Below are 15,497 nucleotides of genomic sequence, written 5' to 3' on the forward strand. Positions count from 1 at the left end.
CCATGATCAATTGTTACACTTGAAACACCTCCTTGATAGCTTTTCCTCCTTCACATCCCTGCATATAAACTTTGACAAGAGTACATTTGTCCCAATTGGTCTCACTTCTGAGCATGACCTGGCTCACATCTTTGTATGAAATGTGCCGAGTCATATATATTATTTATCAAAATATCATTTCAATGGGTTTCGATCATTATCGATGTGTTCTCAATAGTATATTTTTTTCTTACAAAATTACCATAATACTGATGTCTTTTTCATTTCTGATAACAACGAATCATTTTCGTTTTCAATGAAAAAAAAATATGAAAGTGAAAGTGATGGAGTCTTTTGCCGATGTTTCCTACCATTTCATTCCTATTTTTGGTGCCCTTATCCGGCTAATCTTGGGCGGCCGATTTGTGCGCCAAAATTTGGCAGGGGCTGGCAGGGTGCAGCAACCAAAACGCGTCGCTTGAGACTGGCCTGGCCACCATTGACTAACCTGCCATTGCCCAAGAACCAGATGCTAACCTGGGAGCAGTTTGGCATGGCACAGCTCATCCAACTCAGGCTGCCGATCTCATGGACATTTGTAGTGGCGATCGGCAACCTTGAGCATCAGCTTGCAGTACCGAAAGAACAAGATGCAAGTGCTAATGATTGTGTTGCTGGTCGGCTTAAACGGCATTTGTATTGGCACAACCGTCAATACAAACCAATCCAGTCGACACGCCGTGCGCTGCTGCCAAGTACGTGCTGCAAGAGGTGGCGGAACGCGGTCCAGACTGCTTTCATCGTGCTGGTCACCCAAATGATTAACGAGCAGGCAAGGGCAAAACGGAAGCAGGAAGCTCATATACTGTCATACAGATGCAAGCAAATCAATCAATTGGCCCAGCCACAACACTCTTCGTTTTTCCCTCTCTTCTTTCCCGGCACAATCCATCTCCATTTCGCTCTGCTGTTTACTCCAGTCTTCTTCTCTAGCCGACGAGCCGTCGTCCTGCAGGACACGAGCCCACAAGCTTCGCGGGCGGGATTGTATTTTTGTCTTGGCACTCGATCGCGGCCCATAATACTCCATTTCCCCTTGTACTCTCTTCCTGTTCCCATTGCGTATCCAAACGCCATGCCACCTCCTGAGTATGTCGTTTTTACGAGACAAGAAAAGGAACGCAAGCTTGATACTTGCAACAGAAAAGGTCCATAGGAGAAACAAATACCAAGCGTCTTGCATTATCTTCATGTTCGCCCACAACCACGCCAGCCAGAATTGAACGGATAACATTCAATATCACACAATAATCCACCATAATAATTTAGCAACTATAGAAAGATCAAATAAAAAGGTACCGCAGTCATAAACGCCCGACACAATAAACTAGTTTGTCAGATTAGGACAACTCACTTACATACCAAGCACAGCCCAAAACGATAATAAAATCTTGGTATTTACAAACTCTTATTTGCCAATACTTCCAACATAAACTGTTAACTGCCAGCCAACCCAAAGTTTGATACTCAAAAATCAATTATCGACCATACAACTTTCACGCGCAATACAGCGATTCCAACGCTAAGTTCATCTATATATGAACCGTTGACCTTGGGAGTAATGTCAATGCACCTTGTAACTTCTCCATACTCGGTATGGGCAACGATAGTCAGTAGCAGCATCTCCTTCACATAGACAGCTACCACAGATCGCAAAAGTGGGATAATCTGGGCAATTTTTCCACTGCTAGTAATATAAGCCAATCTATCATGAAGTACAAGCTTTTCCTTGATGCTGCTGGTGCAGGCTGTGATTTCTCCAAAAAAATCTCCAGATAAAACTTCAATTGAAATAGTTGCCTCCACAGCATCTTTCACAACTCCATACATCACATCCACAGTACTGAGCCTGGTAGCAAGAGAGGAACTTTCAAGCTCACATTTCGTCAACACTCGGCGTTCTATGCCTCGAATAGTTAAGATTCCTTTACTGAGTTGTCTTTCCTCCTGCCTCTCATCACCCTTGATAATCAGATTAGTCTCAACATATGTATTACTTATCAGTGCAAGTCCTCGTTTTGGACCTGTCAAGATCAGCGATTCATCCTACACAAACACTTGCATGATAAGTTATCCAAACCATAAGAATGAATAGCGCTGCAATACAGGAAAATTAAAATTCCAGCCAGAAAGCATAAGAAAGCTGTTACCCAGATAAACTATGAATGTCCCAATGCTACACTCCTGTACACCCCATACAGCTAGATTGACCAGTTGTTCTGCAGTGTTATTACATTTGATGCCCTATCCAAACCATAATCATTTACCCTCTCGAAAAGAAAAACAGCAACAGCAACATATATTCTTATTATTTGATAACTGGACTCGTGTGTAATTATCTTATACTGCGCGCCTCCAACAGTACCACCACGCAGCTACGGTATCCCCTTTTTGGTGTATAAAACAAGCACAAGAAACAAACACACAGCACTTCATTCTAAATGTGCATTGTGATGAGATCATGATGCAGTTATCTGACATTTTGATGGTTGATCCATGACGTGAGAACCTCAAAACTTTCAACACCATGCGAACTCAGAACAAGAAATGAAGACATGTATCACCATGAAAGCAACTAGAAGTTAAATAGCCAACCTACTCTCTCTGTGCGGATAGGATTTGTTTTAAAAGGAATTGCATACCTTAGAGTTGATGGTTTGGGCCTCCTCTCTATCACGCCGGAAGAGATAAACACACTTTTTGTCAAGGCTGTCTCTCGCAATGACAGTGCCATAGACATGGACTGGGAATTCAATATCCAAGGAGCCTATCTTCACAGATAAGATGTTTACTGCCTCACATAGCTCATAATCATTCTTATTTTTGTAGACCACGTCAGTAAATCTCATCGGCGGAATAGGCGCTGCGATGCAAAAAACAAAAACAAAGGATTATGAGAAATATAGACAGAATCGTTTGTTAGGCTCCCAGCCAAGAAAAGTGGTTTCTTTTGGTCTTCAAAGCACAAATACCCATTAAACTTTCAAAGCACATTTCATCATCAGGAGTTAAAATTTTGGCAACAAACTTTGCCAAACTGAGATTAAAGCTACACTGCATAACCAATCAAGTGTTCTATACAAATTTTATTACCTGACGATGTGGAATACATCGACACGATTGTATAGAGGACGTGACATGACTCAGCTTGTTGTTGAAATTTTAGCAAGCACTTAACTTTGTCAGTCGAGAACTAGAACCGAAGCAACCACGACATGGTACATATTAAATGAATCTGATAAAGGCCGAGCAAGCAAACAAATAATTGCTATATTGCAGTATGTAGATGCTGCAGACCGTAGACACTATGCAACTAGGGGATGCAGAGCATGGCAAGAGGGGACGGACTACTCACACTCCTCATCGTGGTCGAAAGAGGCGAGGTCATGGACATGATAGATCCGGGTGTAGTAGACGCCTCCCTGCTTGGAATCGTAGTCGAGGATGCGATCCTTGGCTTCCCGATACCGAGCCTCATCCTTCTCAAGCTTCAGCAGCCTTGTCATCTCCCACACCGCTGCCTCCTCCTCGAGTTCCTCCTCATCCTCCTCCAACTCTTCCTCCTCCTCCTCCTCCTCCGCCGCCGCCGCCGCCGCTCGTATAGCATCGGGATCGCCGGCCTCCAAGCGCTTGCGCGCTATCTCCCGGTACATCTGCCCTACCCTCTCTGCCCTTGCCGTTCCCTCGGCCTCAGCCTCCAGGAGTTCCTTCCTCACCAGGATCCGCATGGATGCGACAAGGTTTGCCATAAACAAGCCGCTGCCACTGCCGCCGCCGCAGCCGCCGCAGCCGCCGCTGCCCTCCTCCGCCGCCGCCGCTGCCGCCGCCGCCGCTCGTATAGCATTGGGATCGCCGGCCTCCAAGCGCTTGCGCGCTATCTCCCGGTACATCTGGTCCACCCTCTTCGCCCTTACCGCTGCGTCTGCCATAAACACGCCGCTGCCGCCGCCGCCGCCGGGGAAGGAGGGGGGGGGGGGGGGGGCAAGCCTAGGGTTTGCGAGTCGGAACTCGGAAGTCGGAACCGATCGATCTTCGATCCCCTCTCGCGCGCAGTCCCGATAGGCTAGTTTTTTTTTATATATATACTAGCCCGATACACTAATATTAACAGTTTTATCGGATTCGATTTCGACTATGCTACGAGGATGTGGGCCTTCCCTCTAGGCTTAGTTAGCCAGCCCATGATAAATCCGTACCGCTAGCGGCGGGATGAATGTGTGGTCCATCGCAACATTTTGGTAAATAATAGTTGCAACATAAAAAAATATATAAATAACTCTAATATCCTATTTGTGGATGTAAAATTTCTGCCGTAACATTAGCATCATATTTCAATATTTCACACAACATCCAATGTGTAATATAAAAAAATAATAATTACAACGGTATTTGATTCATACAACATGGACCACAGCGTCCGATTTACGTCCTAGTACTGGCATTTTGATTACCGATGATACATCAGGTGGGTGCAAGTGGCTGGAGCCGAAATAGTCCTAGTCCTGGCATTTGATTCGCAACCCAATACAAATGTAGGTATATTCAGCTAGTATCCGTGTAGTAATAGTAAGTCGTTTGGCTACTACCCTGTCGCAAGAACACAAAACACACACGTGCAAACTTAGCGTGACTCAGATGGTTAAGGTTTTTATGGTGAAATCTGTCCACCGAATTTGAATTCTTAACCCGTCATAGGTGCTCGGATTTTTATTGATTTATTTCAGAATATAACAAGCGTGGTTGTTGTTTCAATAGTAGACGATGTGCTCGCCGAAGGTGACTTCGTCAATATAAAAAAATTTGCCGACTCAATCTTTTAGAGATGCTTATAGGGATAAAGGTTCCATGCATATATTCATATCCTGGCCCCAACTCGCCAAAAGCATAATCTCTCCATGACCAAGTATGGGCGTTGGACAAAACTGTACTGTGGATCGTAGGCATGTCAAAAAATGTAGTAAGTGTGAGAAAAAAATGTTGTTTGGATTGTAACCATGCTAATTTTGGCACATCTGTAAGTAGGGATGAAAATGATTGGGAACGGCTAGTACCGGTATTACAATACAGAAAACGAAAGTGGTTTGGTCAGAATTTTCCCGTATTTATGAAACTAATAAAATCAAATACAGTAAAAAATGACTATAAAATTAATTGTAAATGATATTTTTTATGTTTGTCGGTACCCCGCGACTGGGGTACCCACTCCTACTGTGACAAGGCTAATACAAGCGAAGTTATCCGTAACTACGCCCCAAGGACCTGAGTAGCCAAACCCCTGCGGTCTGACTCCGTCTCACCGGGCCAACGACCTCGGACCCATTCCACCGCGCGGGGATGGATCCGGTGACGCCACGTGTCCCAGAGGTGGAGATGCTCAGGGCCTTCAGTCGTGGATTCAGACCCCCACAGTCGGGTCTGGGACCTCCACGTGCCCATCCGGACCCCCAGCCGGGTCCGGGACTTCCACGTGCCCATCCGGACCCCCACGAGCCCTCGGCTCAGCACTCCGCTCAGGAGGGGTCCGGAGCCGCCACGTGTCCCACAGACGTGGGCGCGGGCGCTAGCCTTCCGCTGGGAGCATGCCCGCCACGTGTCCCACAGACACGCGCGTAGGCGCAAGCCTTCCGATGGAAGCTCCCTCACCCACCCGCATTTAATGCGGATAGTGGAGGCGTGCTCTGCCGCCGCAGAGAGGTGACAGCCTTTGACAGACCGCACTGTAGGTCGCAAATTACCGAGGTGTAACAGTGGAGTCGCAGGCGCCGCCCACGCCTCCATATTAACCAGAGGCGACAGCTACCACTCCATCATGACACTTACGCCGTCAGCACGCAGTCTATGTAACAGGCTCAGCCGTCTACGCCGCAGTCTACGTTGCTGCCACAACAGTCTACGCCGCAACCTACGCTACTGGAATCACGCCGACGAGACAAGGCAAGCCCGGAGGAGATCTACGACAGGCGTAGCGTCATAGTAGTGCTAGGCGTTATGTTATTTAAATACATCCATGTTGGGCCCACCTGTCGGGGTCCCAACGGCTATGTATGTGCCTCCCTTTGACTATGAAAGGGGAGCACACGCTAGTCTCAGGACAAGTTGACTCAGACTCTCTCCCTCACACTCTCAGCTCACCAGCCAGAACCAATCTTGAGCAATCTCTTGTGAGCACAGGCAATACAACACACAGTGGATGTAGGGTATTACGCTCCGGCGGCCCGAACCACTCAAAACCTTCTGTGTTTGTCGGTGTTCCGACCCGAGGGGCCTAAGTCCCAACTAGTAAATGCTGCGTGTTTCCTCGTCCCAGATGATGATGCAAGAGGCAACACAGTAACGCACGATTTTATCCTGGTTCCGGCCGCGGGGCCGTACGTCCAGCAAAGGGGGTGTGCGAGGGCACTGTATTATCTTGCACCCGGAGTGCTTGTAGTAGGAGATACAAGCAAAGCGAGAGAGGGAGGGAAGCTCCCAAGTCTCTGCTAGGAGTGGAGTCGGTTGAGGTGAGTGCTCAGTAGTGCTGAGGCCTTTCTGAGGGAGAAAAACCGGAGAACCTGCTGCCAACCTTCGATTGGAGAGAGTCGATCAGCCTGCCCAAAAGGAAGCCCACCCCCTTCTTTTATAGTTGTAAGGAGGGGCGGTGTACATGAGTGTAGGGCGCGCGGAAGTCGTCGTCTTCCCCCGAATCGCGGGTATAGTGGTCGAACACTGTAGAAAGTGTACTGTGGGAAGGCGGCGCGCGTCGCTGTCGTCCTGGGCTTCGTCCTTGGCCCTGCGAAGATTGTGCCGGTCGTCCCGCAGTGTCCCAGCGGTAGTAATGGCGTGGAACGGTCCCGGACCCCCTGGTCGGGGTGCGAGCGTGCGCACTAGAAGGTCCGGGGGCGCGTGGAAGTCCCGGACCCCACAGAGGGGGGTCCGGGGTCCCGCCCGCGCATGCAGAGTGCCCCTGTCGGAAGGGCACGTGCCATCGCCAGACCCCTTCCCCAGCGGGAGGTGAGTTCGGATGGTTGATGTCGGCGGAACAGTAACGGGGGCGGCGCCAGCCTATCTTGTCCCGCGTTAAATGCCCACTGTGTTGCTACAGCGACCAGGGTGGCGGAGCGGTGACCGGGGTCGGTGGACGGGACGCCGGCCACCTCCACTGTGGGAGTGGCAGTCTGACGCCGCCCGTCCTTTGAGCCGTGGCAGAGTGGCTGGCCTTTAATAGCTTCGTACGGCGGTTGGTTGGGCGGCGGGGCCGTTTGTCCCTTGTGCCGAGAGACGGCCTCGAGCGAGGCGGAGATTGGCCACCCGCTCGAGGGCAGGTCCGCTGTCCTCGAGCGAGGCGGAGATGCGTTTGCGCGGTCGAGGGTCCCGAGGGGAGCCCTCGAGCGAGGCGGAGATGAGTGACCCGCTCGAGGGTAGATCCGCTACCCTCGAGCGAGACGGAGATTGTCCGGTGGGCCTGAGAGGGGTGCGAATGGGCCACATGCTGGGCTTCTTTGAGTCCTTTCCTCTCTTTCGGATTTGGAAGGAGGCCGGGGGCCTTCGTGGGCCCAGTTGCCTTAACATGTGTTTGTGTTTTCGAAAGTGGTTTTAGTACTCCGATTAGGATGTCCCTAATTGTGGCACCCGACAGTAGCCCCCGAGGCTTTGGTCGAGTCATGGGATTCGTCCAAAGGGTAATTCGGCGGTTTCTCTCTCGACGTGTTTAGTCAAAGTTGCGCACCTGCTGGGCGCGCCTGAGCGCGGGCCCGGCGGATGTGACAACACGCCGGTCGGGATAGTACGCCCGTGGGGGGAGTACTTCGAGGCGCGCGCCTCTTCGTTTGTTTGTGTAAAGGACAAGACGTGTCCGCGCACTGAGGGGGGCCAGGGCGACGGTGGCACCCGCTGCTTGGCAGCTGGTGCTCCCATCGTGCTGTCCCGTACGTAGGGCCTTGGCCCCAGCGTTCCTGGTTGCTTTACGGCGCGCCGTTCGAGGGCATCCGGCCAGGGCCGATGCTGCACCGCTTAGCATCCGGGGACTCAGCTCTGCTTTATTTCGTTCAGTCGTGTCTTGGCGCAGGGACCGAGGACATCGTTTGCTCGTGGAGCACCGCTTTGTCACGGGCGATACAAGCCTCCGCTCTTCGAAAAGCTCGAAGCTTTGTGCCCGGCGCAGCTATAAATAGGGGTCGTGGGATTTCCCTTCTTCTCCAGCCTTCCGACTCTTTCTTCCAGCATTGCCTAAATCTTGTAATGTTTCCTTTGCCTTTTTGCGACCGGCCCCCAGATGGGGTGGCCTGGCTTTTTTAGGCTTTTGGCGCTAGAAGAATGCTTGCGAGCGGTTGGGGAAGACCGGAGTGGGCGTGCGCACCATCCCTCAGCTTCAGTGGGATCAGCAGAAGAGCATTGGGCCCGTGGGGTCCTGCTCCTGCGATGTCCCCTAGCCTGAAGGGGGATGGAGATGCCTGACCGGGGCGCTGGCGCCAGGTCCGGCGGCTGTTTTTCGCATCGTCCCCCCCGACGACAAGGTTGCTCTCGGGGAGACGGTGCGGAGGGCGCTGTCCGCCAGCTTGACCCCCCGCGTGGTCTTCGGTGGAGGAGACGCTAGAAGAAGGCTTGCGAGGAGAGCGACCCGCTGGACCCGTGAGGTCTGGGGGCCGCTTCTCGCATCCCTAGCAGCCTCGCCGCTGCGTCAGCTAGGGGCTTGGTGCCTTTCTTCGTCGCTCGCTCCTCCCCAAGACAGGGAAATTGCCACGTAGGTGGCAATGTGTTTGTATCTTTCGATGGCTTCGCGCTGGTGACCCTTTGTAATCTTTACTTGCATTTGAGCAATAAAGTCCCCTTTCTCCTCTGCGGGGAGGATTACCGAGGGTATAAGGGTGTATAGAGAGTCACGACCCTCGAATATGTGTGAAGTCACCTTCGCGGGGGCGCGTCAGCGCACCCGCGGGTGTAGCCCCCGAGGCCTTGGAGGAGAGTTTGTGCTCGTCCAAGGGCTATAAACGTTGTCGCGCTGGGTAGCTCTACTGGGATGGCCGTCCAGCGTCTTTTTCAGCCGGCATCGGCACTTTTTCAGCCGGCCTCGGCACTCTTAGTGCTGGTACGGCGATCTGGCGTTCAGCTTTAGCCGTTAGGGGGACGTACGCTAATAGCGGTGGGTTCGGTTTACGCGTGGAGCTTCATAAGTGATGGTTGTCGATTTATTCGAGGGTGTGGTTTTGAACCGTGGTGTGCGAGGAGCCACCGAGCCTAGGCCCGTGTGAAGGCATTCAGGGGAAACCCTCGACTTCAATTACGACCCTCGTCGCCCTTCCGCAGGGAGGAGGGGTGAAGCGCACCATGCTACCCATGCCCGGGCCGCGAGCTATGGCTGCTTCAGTGAGCTATTAGCGGGTTGTTCAAGTGGACGTCCGTGCCCCGTTCGATAGGGGTCGGCTCGTGGTCCATAGACACATCTCATAAAGCGCTCGTGAGGGTTCGCTAGGCGGGGCTCGAACCCATTCGGTAGGGTTCGAGGGCTCGATGCTCTCCCTCGATGGGATCCCCCTTCTAGGCACCCTCGACTGGCCTTGAACACTGCGTAGGATGTCTCGAACTCCACGTTCGAGGGTAGCTTGTACGGCACATCCCTGCAGTCCCTGACTCTGGTGATCTGGGGCGCCTGTCGAACCCCCTGAAGGGCCAGGCTTTGACCCCCTAATCAGTAAGGCCTCGAAATGCGATTCCTTCGAGGGTAAAGAGACCCTATGAAGGAATATTCCGTCATGGTCTGAAAATGTCGCAGAGCCGCGAGCCACGCGCGCGCGGGTCTTCCGCCGATAGCGGGCGACGTGGCCCGATTTGGGCGGCACAGCGTGGGCGCGCCTTTTCAGGCGTCCGTCTCGGGCAGACAGAGCGGCGTGGGCGGCGGCTGACGGATGGGATAACACAACAGTCGCGTCGCGCCCGCCGGTTACCGTGCCACACTTATCGCCGCGTGTGCGCGTGGGAAACTTCGCGGTCGTGGGGCCCACCCGTCAGTGATAGCAAAATCTACCGTATTGAATGCGGTAGATTTGGGCCGTGGTTGTGGGTGCGCCCCCCGTGGTAAATAAATACGGAGAAGAAAGGGATGTTTTGGGTTCACCTGGTCATTTGCCTTCGTCCCGCTTTGCCTTCGCCTTCGCCTTCTCCGCCTCCGTTGCTTTCCGAACCCGTAGCCAAGAGCGAGAAGGGGAAAGGAGAAAGAGAGAGAGAGAGAGAGAGAGACTTAGCCATTTCGGAGCCTTCCTTTTTCCATCCCCCCTCGACTCTCGGAGATGTCGGACATCCAGGAGCCCTTGCCATGGGGGAAGTCCTCCGCCACCGTCGCGGTGCTGGAGCAGCTGGTCGCCGAACGGCTGCTGCCGTGGAACTCCGACACGGGGGCGCCGGCGTGGATTTCCCCGCACCCGGACGAGTCTGAGCCGAAGCCCCCGCAGGGCTACGTCGTGAGCTTCGTGCGCCTCCACGAACGGGGCTTCGGCGTCCCCGCCAGCAAGTTTATGAGGGCGCTGTGCGAGTACTACGGAGTGGAGCTGCACAATTTCAGCCCCAACTCCATCTCGCAGGCGGCGGTCTTCGTCGCCGTCTGCGAGGGGTACCTCGGCATCGACGTCCACTGGGATCTCTGGATCCACCTGTTCCGCGGCGAGCTCTTCGTCGAGAACGCGCGGAACCAGCCAAGGCGGTTCGCGCACGCCGGTGGCTTGACGCTCCACGTCCGCCCGAACCGGCGGAACCTTTACATCACAAGCAAGATGACGACAAACAACTCCGGATGGAGCCGAGGGTGGTTCTACCTTCGAAACTTCAGCGGCGCGCTCCCGGCGTTTACTAACAAGGTTCTTCGGGAGCGTCCGGCAAAGTGGGACTGGGGGGTGTCGCCCCCAGCCCAACAAGCCAGGCTCGAGGGCCTCACCGATGCGCCGGCGCGTTTGGCGAGGAAGGGATTGACAGCGGCGGACGTCATCGCGAACTTTCACCGGCAGAGGGTGATCCCTCTTGTGGAGAGGGCCCTGCCGATTTACCGGCTCATCCCGGGGAGCAAGGTCGAGGGCTCGAGGACGTCGAGCAAGCTTCTCTCCCACACCAACGCCGCCCGGAGGGCGAAGTATGCGGTGGTGGAGTTTCCCCAAGATCCCGCGGATCTTTGGAGGATCAAGATGCGCCCCGAGCCGGGGTATATTTCCCTGGTGAGTTTTGGCTTCGAACTCGTCGTGCATCGTGTAGTTCCCCTTTCCTGACCCCATCTCGGGTGTGTTGTACAGGGTTTGAGATGCGGCACCTCGAGGCCTCCGGTCCCAGAACAGCGCCTGATCAATCGCCTCCACGCAGAGAAGATGAAGAGGCGGAAGGATGCGGCGGAGGCCAAGGCCGAGAGGAAGAGGAAAAGGAAGGCGGCGCACGACAAGGCGCGCCAGCTCGCTCGGGCGGAGGGGAAGCCACGGCCCGCCACACCTGAGTCCTCGGAGGAGGACGAGGAGGAGGACTCGGAGGAGGCCTCGGATGCCGAGGACCGCGCGCCAAGGGGGGACGGGGAGGGCGCGAGCCCCCTACCGTTCTACCTGTGGGACGAGGAAGAGGGAGCAACCGTGGCGCTAGAGGAGCCGGGGGCCATAGCGGGGTCATCGGCGAATCCCACCCTCGAGGGTGCGGTACGGGGGTCATCCTCGCCGGCGGCCGGCGAGGGGTCGCCTGCGCCCCAGGTGCTGATCCGCGGCCACGAGGCCGTGGCGGGAGAGGAGTCATCCATGCTGGCAGCCTCGAGCCATCGGGCTGACACGAGGGGGGCGCCCTCGGGGCAGTCTTTGAGGGACAGCTCGATGCCCCAGGCTCGAAAGAGCGCCACGAGGAAGAGGAGCATGAGTGCTCGATCTGGGTAAGCATTTTGGATTTCGTTTTTTGTTACGTACTTGGTAAATTTCTCGATCCCGCTCAACTCGTGCCTCTTGACTTCCAGCCCCGGGGCTGTTCCCAAGGATGCAGTGCGGCTTGCCCCGGCCAAGGCTCTCAAGACCGGGGCTCGCAGCACTCCGCACACGGCGCCGCAGCCCCCGCCCGCCTTGGATCTCGAGGCGGCGGCCGCTAGGCTACGGGAGGCAGTGGCCCGAGGGGCCCAGGCGGCGCAGCAAGCCCGGGAGAAGGAGGGTGACGCCGGTCAGAGTGACGCCGGCCACCGTGGCGCCGAGGCGGCTGCTCAAGCGGCCGACGCCGAGGAGACCGGCCAGGGCGGTGCCGGTGGCGCCGCCCAAACGGTCATTGATGTTGAGGCCGGTCAGGGCGACGCAGATATCGCCGCCCGGCCGGACATAGGAGGAGAAACTGGCGGGGGCGCGCAGGAGCACCCTGCCGGCCAAACTGCGGAGGAGATCCCCGTCTTCGAGCCTTCGAGGGCCGAGGGCGAGGGTCTCGCAGAAGAAATGGCGCAAGAGGCGCCAGCGGTAGAAGGAGCCCCCATCTCGGAGCCCACCGAGGCCCGAGACGAGGGTACCGCCGCGATAGTGCCCGTGCCCACGGCGCAGGGGGGCGCAACGGCGGTGGTGGAGCTGCCAGACAGCAGTGAGGAGTACGGGGACTCGATGGATATCGACCCCGCTGCTGCGGCGAGCGCCGCCGCACATATTGCCGAGTTCGTGTCAGCCAGCGCGGGCGTGCTCGAAGCAGGGGCGTCGGAGGGGAGCCACCTCGGGGTTATCGTCCCGTCCGGTGTCCCCTCAGAGTTCCTTCGCAAGGAGCAGGAGGAGGAGGATGCCTGGAACAAGCAGATGGGCGTTGGGCGCGAGATCTTGCAGGCCCTCGACCGCGCTTATCAGCTTCATCAGAACGCGGATTACCAGGTCAGCCAGGTAAATATTTCCCCCGAAAATTGCTCGGATTCGGTTTTAGCTTTTACGCGTCCTCACCCACGCCCTCCCCCTTTGCAGCAGCTGAGGGAAATCTCGCGCCAAAAGAGCGTCGAGATGAACCGGCTGTACTCCCAGATGAGCCAGCTCGGGCAACACAACGCCGAGCTAGTGCTCAAAAACATCGACGCCAATACAAAAATGGCCGATCTGAGGGCACGTCAGCGGGCGCTGGAGGAGGAACTGGCGCGGGTCACCGATGAGCGGAACGCCCAGAGGGTGACAGCGGAGCAGAAGGCCCGGGAGGCCGAGGCGCAAGCTGCCGAGCTGCAGCACCTTCGGACGACGCTCGAGGAAAGAGCTCGGGAGGCTGAAGCGCAGAGCACCGAGCTGCAACGCCTCGACGCCACTCTTGAGCAGCAGAAAGTCGAGCTCCTCCACAAAGAGGTGGCCGTGGTTGCGCTCGCCGGGACCCTCCAGGAACAGGGTGTGGCCCTCGAAGAGAGGGAGGTGGCCCTCCAGAACATGGGGGCTAGCCTTAAGGAAAAGGAAGCCTCCATGTCCTTGATCGAGGAGGCCGCCCGTACCCAGAGGGAGGAGGCGCAAAAGAACATGGCGGGTGAGTACCTTCGATTTTCCGTCGTTTTGCTTTCTTTCGTGGCTAATGTTGATTTCCTTTGCTCAGAGCTGAGGCAAAAGGTGGCGGATGAGACCGCGGCGAAGGAAGCGGTCCACACCGCGCTCACGGCGGCACAGATGGAGTTTGCTGAGCTGGAGCAGACCACCGTGAGCGTGTGTCAAGAGCTCGAGGGGGAGGGTGCCGTCTCGGGCAGTTCGGTGATCAGCCGCCTGCGCGCGCTAGGCGGCCGGATTGCCGAACACGCCAAGAGTACCTTCCGCCTCGGTGTCCTGCGGGCTCTCGCCGTGGCCTCGACGCATTACCTCATGGATCTCCAGAGGGTGTCGTCGGGGTACATCATTCCCGATGATGCGGATGCGGACGCCGCGTCGGTCATCATGGATGAAGCTGACGCAGCCGCAGAGGAATTCGCCACCGTCCTCGCCGAGAAGCTCGAGGCAGACATCCCTCCCATCGCTGAATTCGACGCCCCTGAAGACCCGCAGCGGGGGAATGGTAGCCTGTAGGAAAGTTGGGCCTCGAAGCCCATTGTAAATAGATTAGTGTTTATCACAGTCGCTCTTTGTAATCGCATCCTATGAATATATGAAATTTTATTTCATAATTTGAATGTGTGGCCCGTCGAGGCATTGGGTGTTCGAGCCTGTGTTTCTTTACTTTACTTCCGTGTTCTTCGTATGCGACTTAGATAAACATCTGCGAGGAAGTTCGCGTTCATAAGCAACGTAGGCGTAGGGTGGTGAGGGGGGTGCCGTATCCCGGAGGCGTAGGCAGCCCCACGACTCGGCCAGCCCCGTACCGTAGTTGCTTATGCCTCGCGTCCGTTTTTTCCAAGGATACGAGAAGCTTAGGGTCGAGACGGAGATATTTCGAAAAAACATTGGCGACTTTTTGGGGACGTTCGGGGGTTCCCCCCGTAGTATCCCCCGAGGGAGGCTCGGCTTTGCCGAGGGTAAAGCCGAGCGTACCTCGATGTTCGTGCGCGCCCGAGCCCTCGAGGGTCGGGAATGTTCCCAAAAAGCAATAAGTAAAGCGTACTTCCTTATTATTTCGGGAAATTGAAAATGCGAGTACGGACAATATACAAATAGCTTGAAATGCTAAGGATAAAAGCGACGTAGCTGTTGTATATTCCAAGCATTGGTGAGGACTTCGCCCTTTTCGTTGGCCAGCTTGTACGTGCCGGGCTTGAGCACCTTGGCGATTATGTACGGTCCTTCCCATGGAGGTGAGAGCTTGTGGCGGCCCCTGTTGTCTTGTCGAAGCCTTAGCACCAAGTCCCCTTCGTTGAGGTCTCGGCGCCGGACCCTCTGCGCTTGATACCTTCGCAAGGACTGCTGGTAGTGCGCAGAGTGGAGGAGCGCCATGTCTCGAGCCTCGTCCACTTGGTCCAGCGAGTCTTCGCGAGCTCGCTGGTTTCGTTGCTCTTGATATGCCTTGAGCCTTGGCGATCCGTACTCCAAGTCAGTGGGGAGGATAGCCTCGGCACCATAGACCAGGAAGAACGGAGAAAAGCCCGTGGCTCTGCTCGGGGTCGTCCTCAGGCTCCAGATGATCGAGGGTAGCTCCGTGAGCCACCTCCGGCCGAACTTGTTCAGCTTGTTGAAGATTCTTGGCTTTAGTCCTTGGAGGATCATGCCGTTGGCACGCTCCACTTGCCCGTTCGTCTGTGGGTGTGCCACAGCCGACCAGTCCACACGTATGTGGAAACTATCACAGAACGCCAAGAACTTCTTGCCTGTGAACTGGGTGCCGTTGTCGGTGATGATCGAGTTCGGGACCCCGAACCTGAAGACGATGTCGGTGAAGAATTGGACTGCTTGCTCGGATTTGATCCTGCCGATGGGTCGAGCCTCGATCCATTTGGAGAACTTGTCGACCACCACCAGCAAGTGGGTGAAGCCCCCGGGCGCCTTCTTCAGCGGACCAACGAGGTCCAGCCCCCACACGGCGAACGGCCACGTGATGGGGATGGTCTGCAGAGCATGGGC

At 55.5% G+C, this 15,497-nt stretch overlaps 1 protein-coding gene across 1 annotated transcript; it reads right to left on the reverse strand.

Moving 5' to 3' along the window:
• Positions 1-1,287: 1,287 nt before the first annotated feature.
• Positions 1,288-4,006, reverse strand: LOC120649419. The gene is made up of 3 exons (XM_039926210.1): positions 3,395-4,006; positions 2,682-2,902; positions 1,288-2,085 (listed from the first exon to the last, which is right to left on the reverse strand). The coding sequence occupies exons 1-3, from the start codon at positions 3,966-3,968 to the stop codon at positions 1,507-1,509; spliced, it is 1,374 nt and encodes a 457-aa protein (XP_039782144.1). The 5' UTR covers positions 3,969-4,006; the 3' UTR covers positions 1,288-1,506.
• Between the last annotated feature and the right edge of the window lie 11,491 nt (positions 4,007-15,497).

The sequence above is a fragment of the Panicum virgatum genome, chromosome 9K (genome assembly GCF_016808335.1).
Source record: "Panicum virgatum strain AP13 chromosome 9K, P.virgatum_v5, whole genome shotgun sequence".
NCBI lineage: Eukaryota > Viridiplantae > Streptophyta > Magnoliopsida > Poales > Poaceae > Panicum > Panicum virgatum.

Bases quoted from the DNA above. Each gene is read 5' to 3' on its own strand.
- LOC120649419 (XM_039926210.1), bottom strand. From the start codon at position 3,968: ATGGCAGACGCAGCGGTAAGGGCGAAGAGGGTGGACCAGATGTACCGG. The intron at 2,903-3,394 runs GTGAGTAGTCCG...TTTGCATCGCAG, and splicing joins TTTCGACCACGATGAGGAGT to CGCCTATTCCGCCGATGAGA. The intron at 2,086-2,681 runs GTATGCAATTCC...GTGTTTGTGTAG, and splicing joins CCCAAACCATCAACTCTAAG to GATGAATCGCTGATCTTGAC.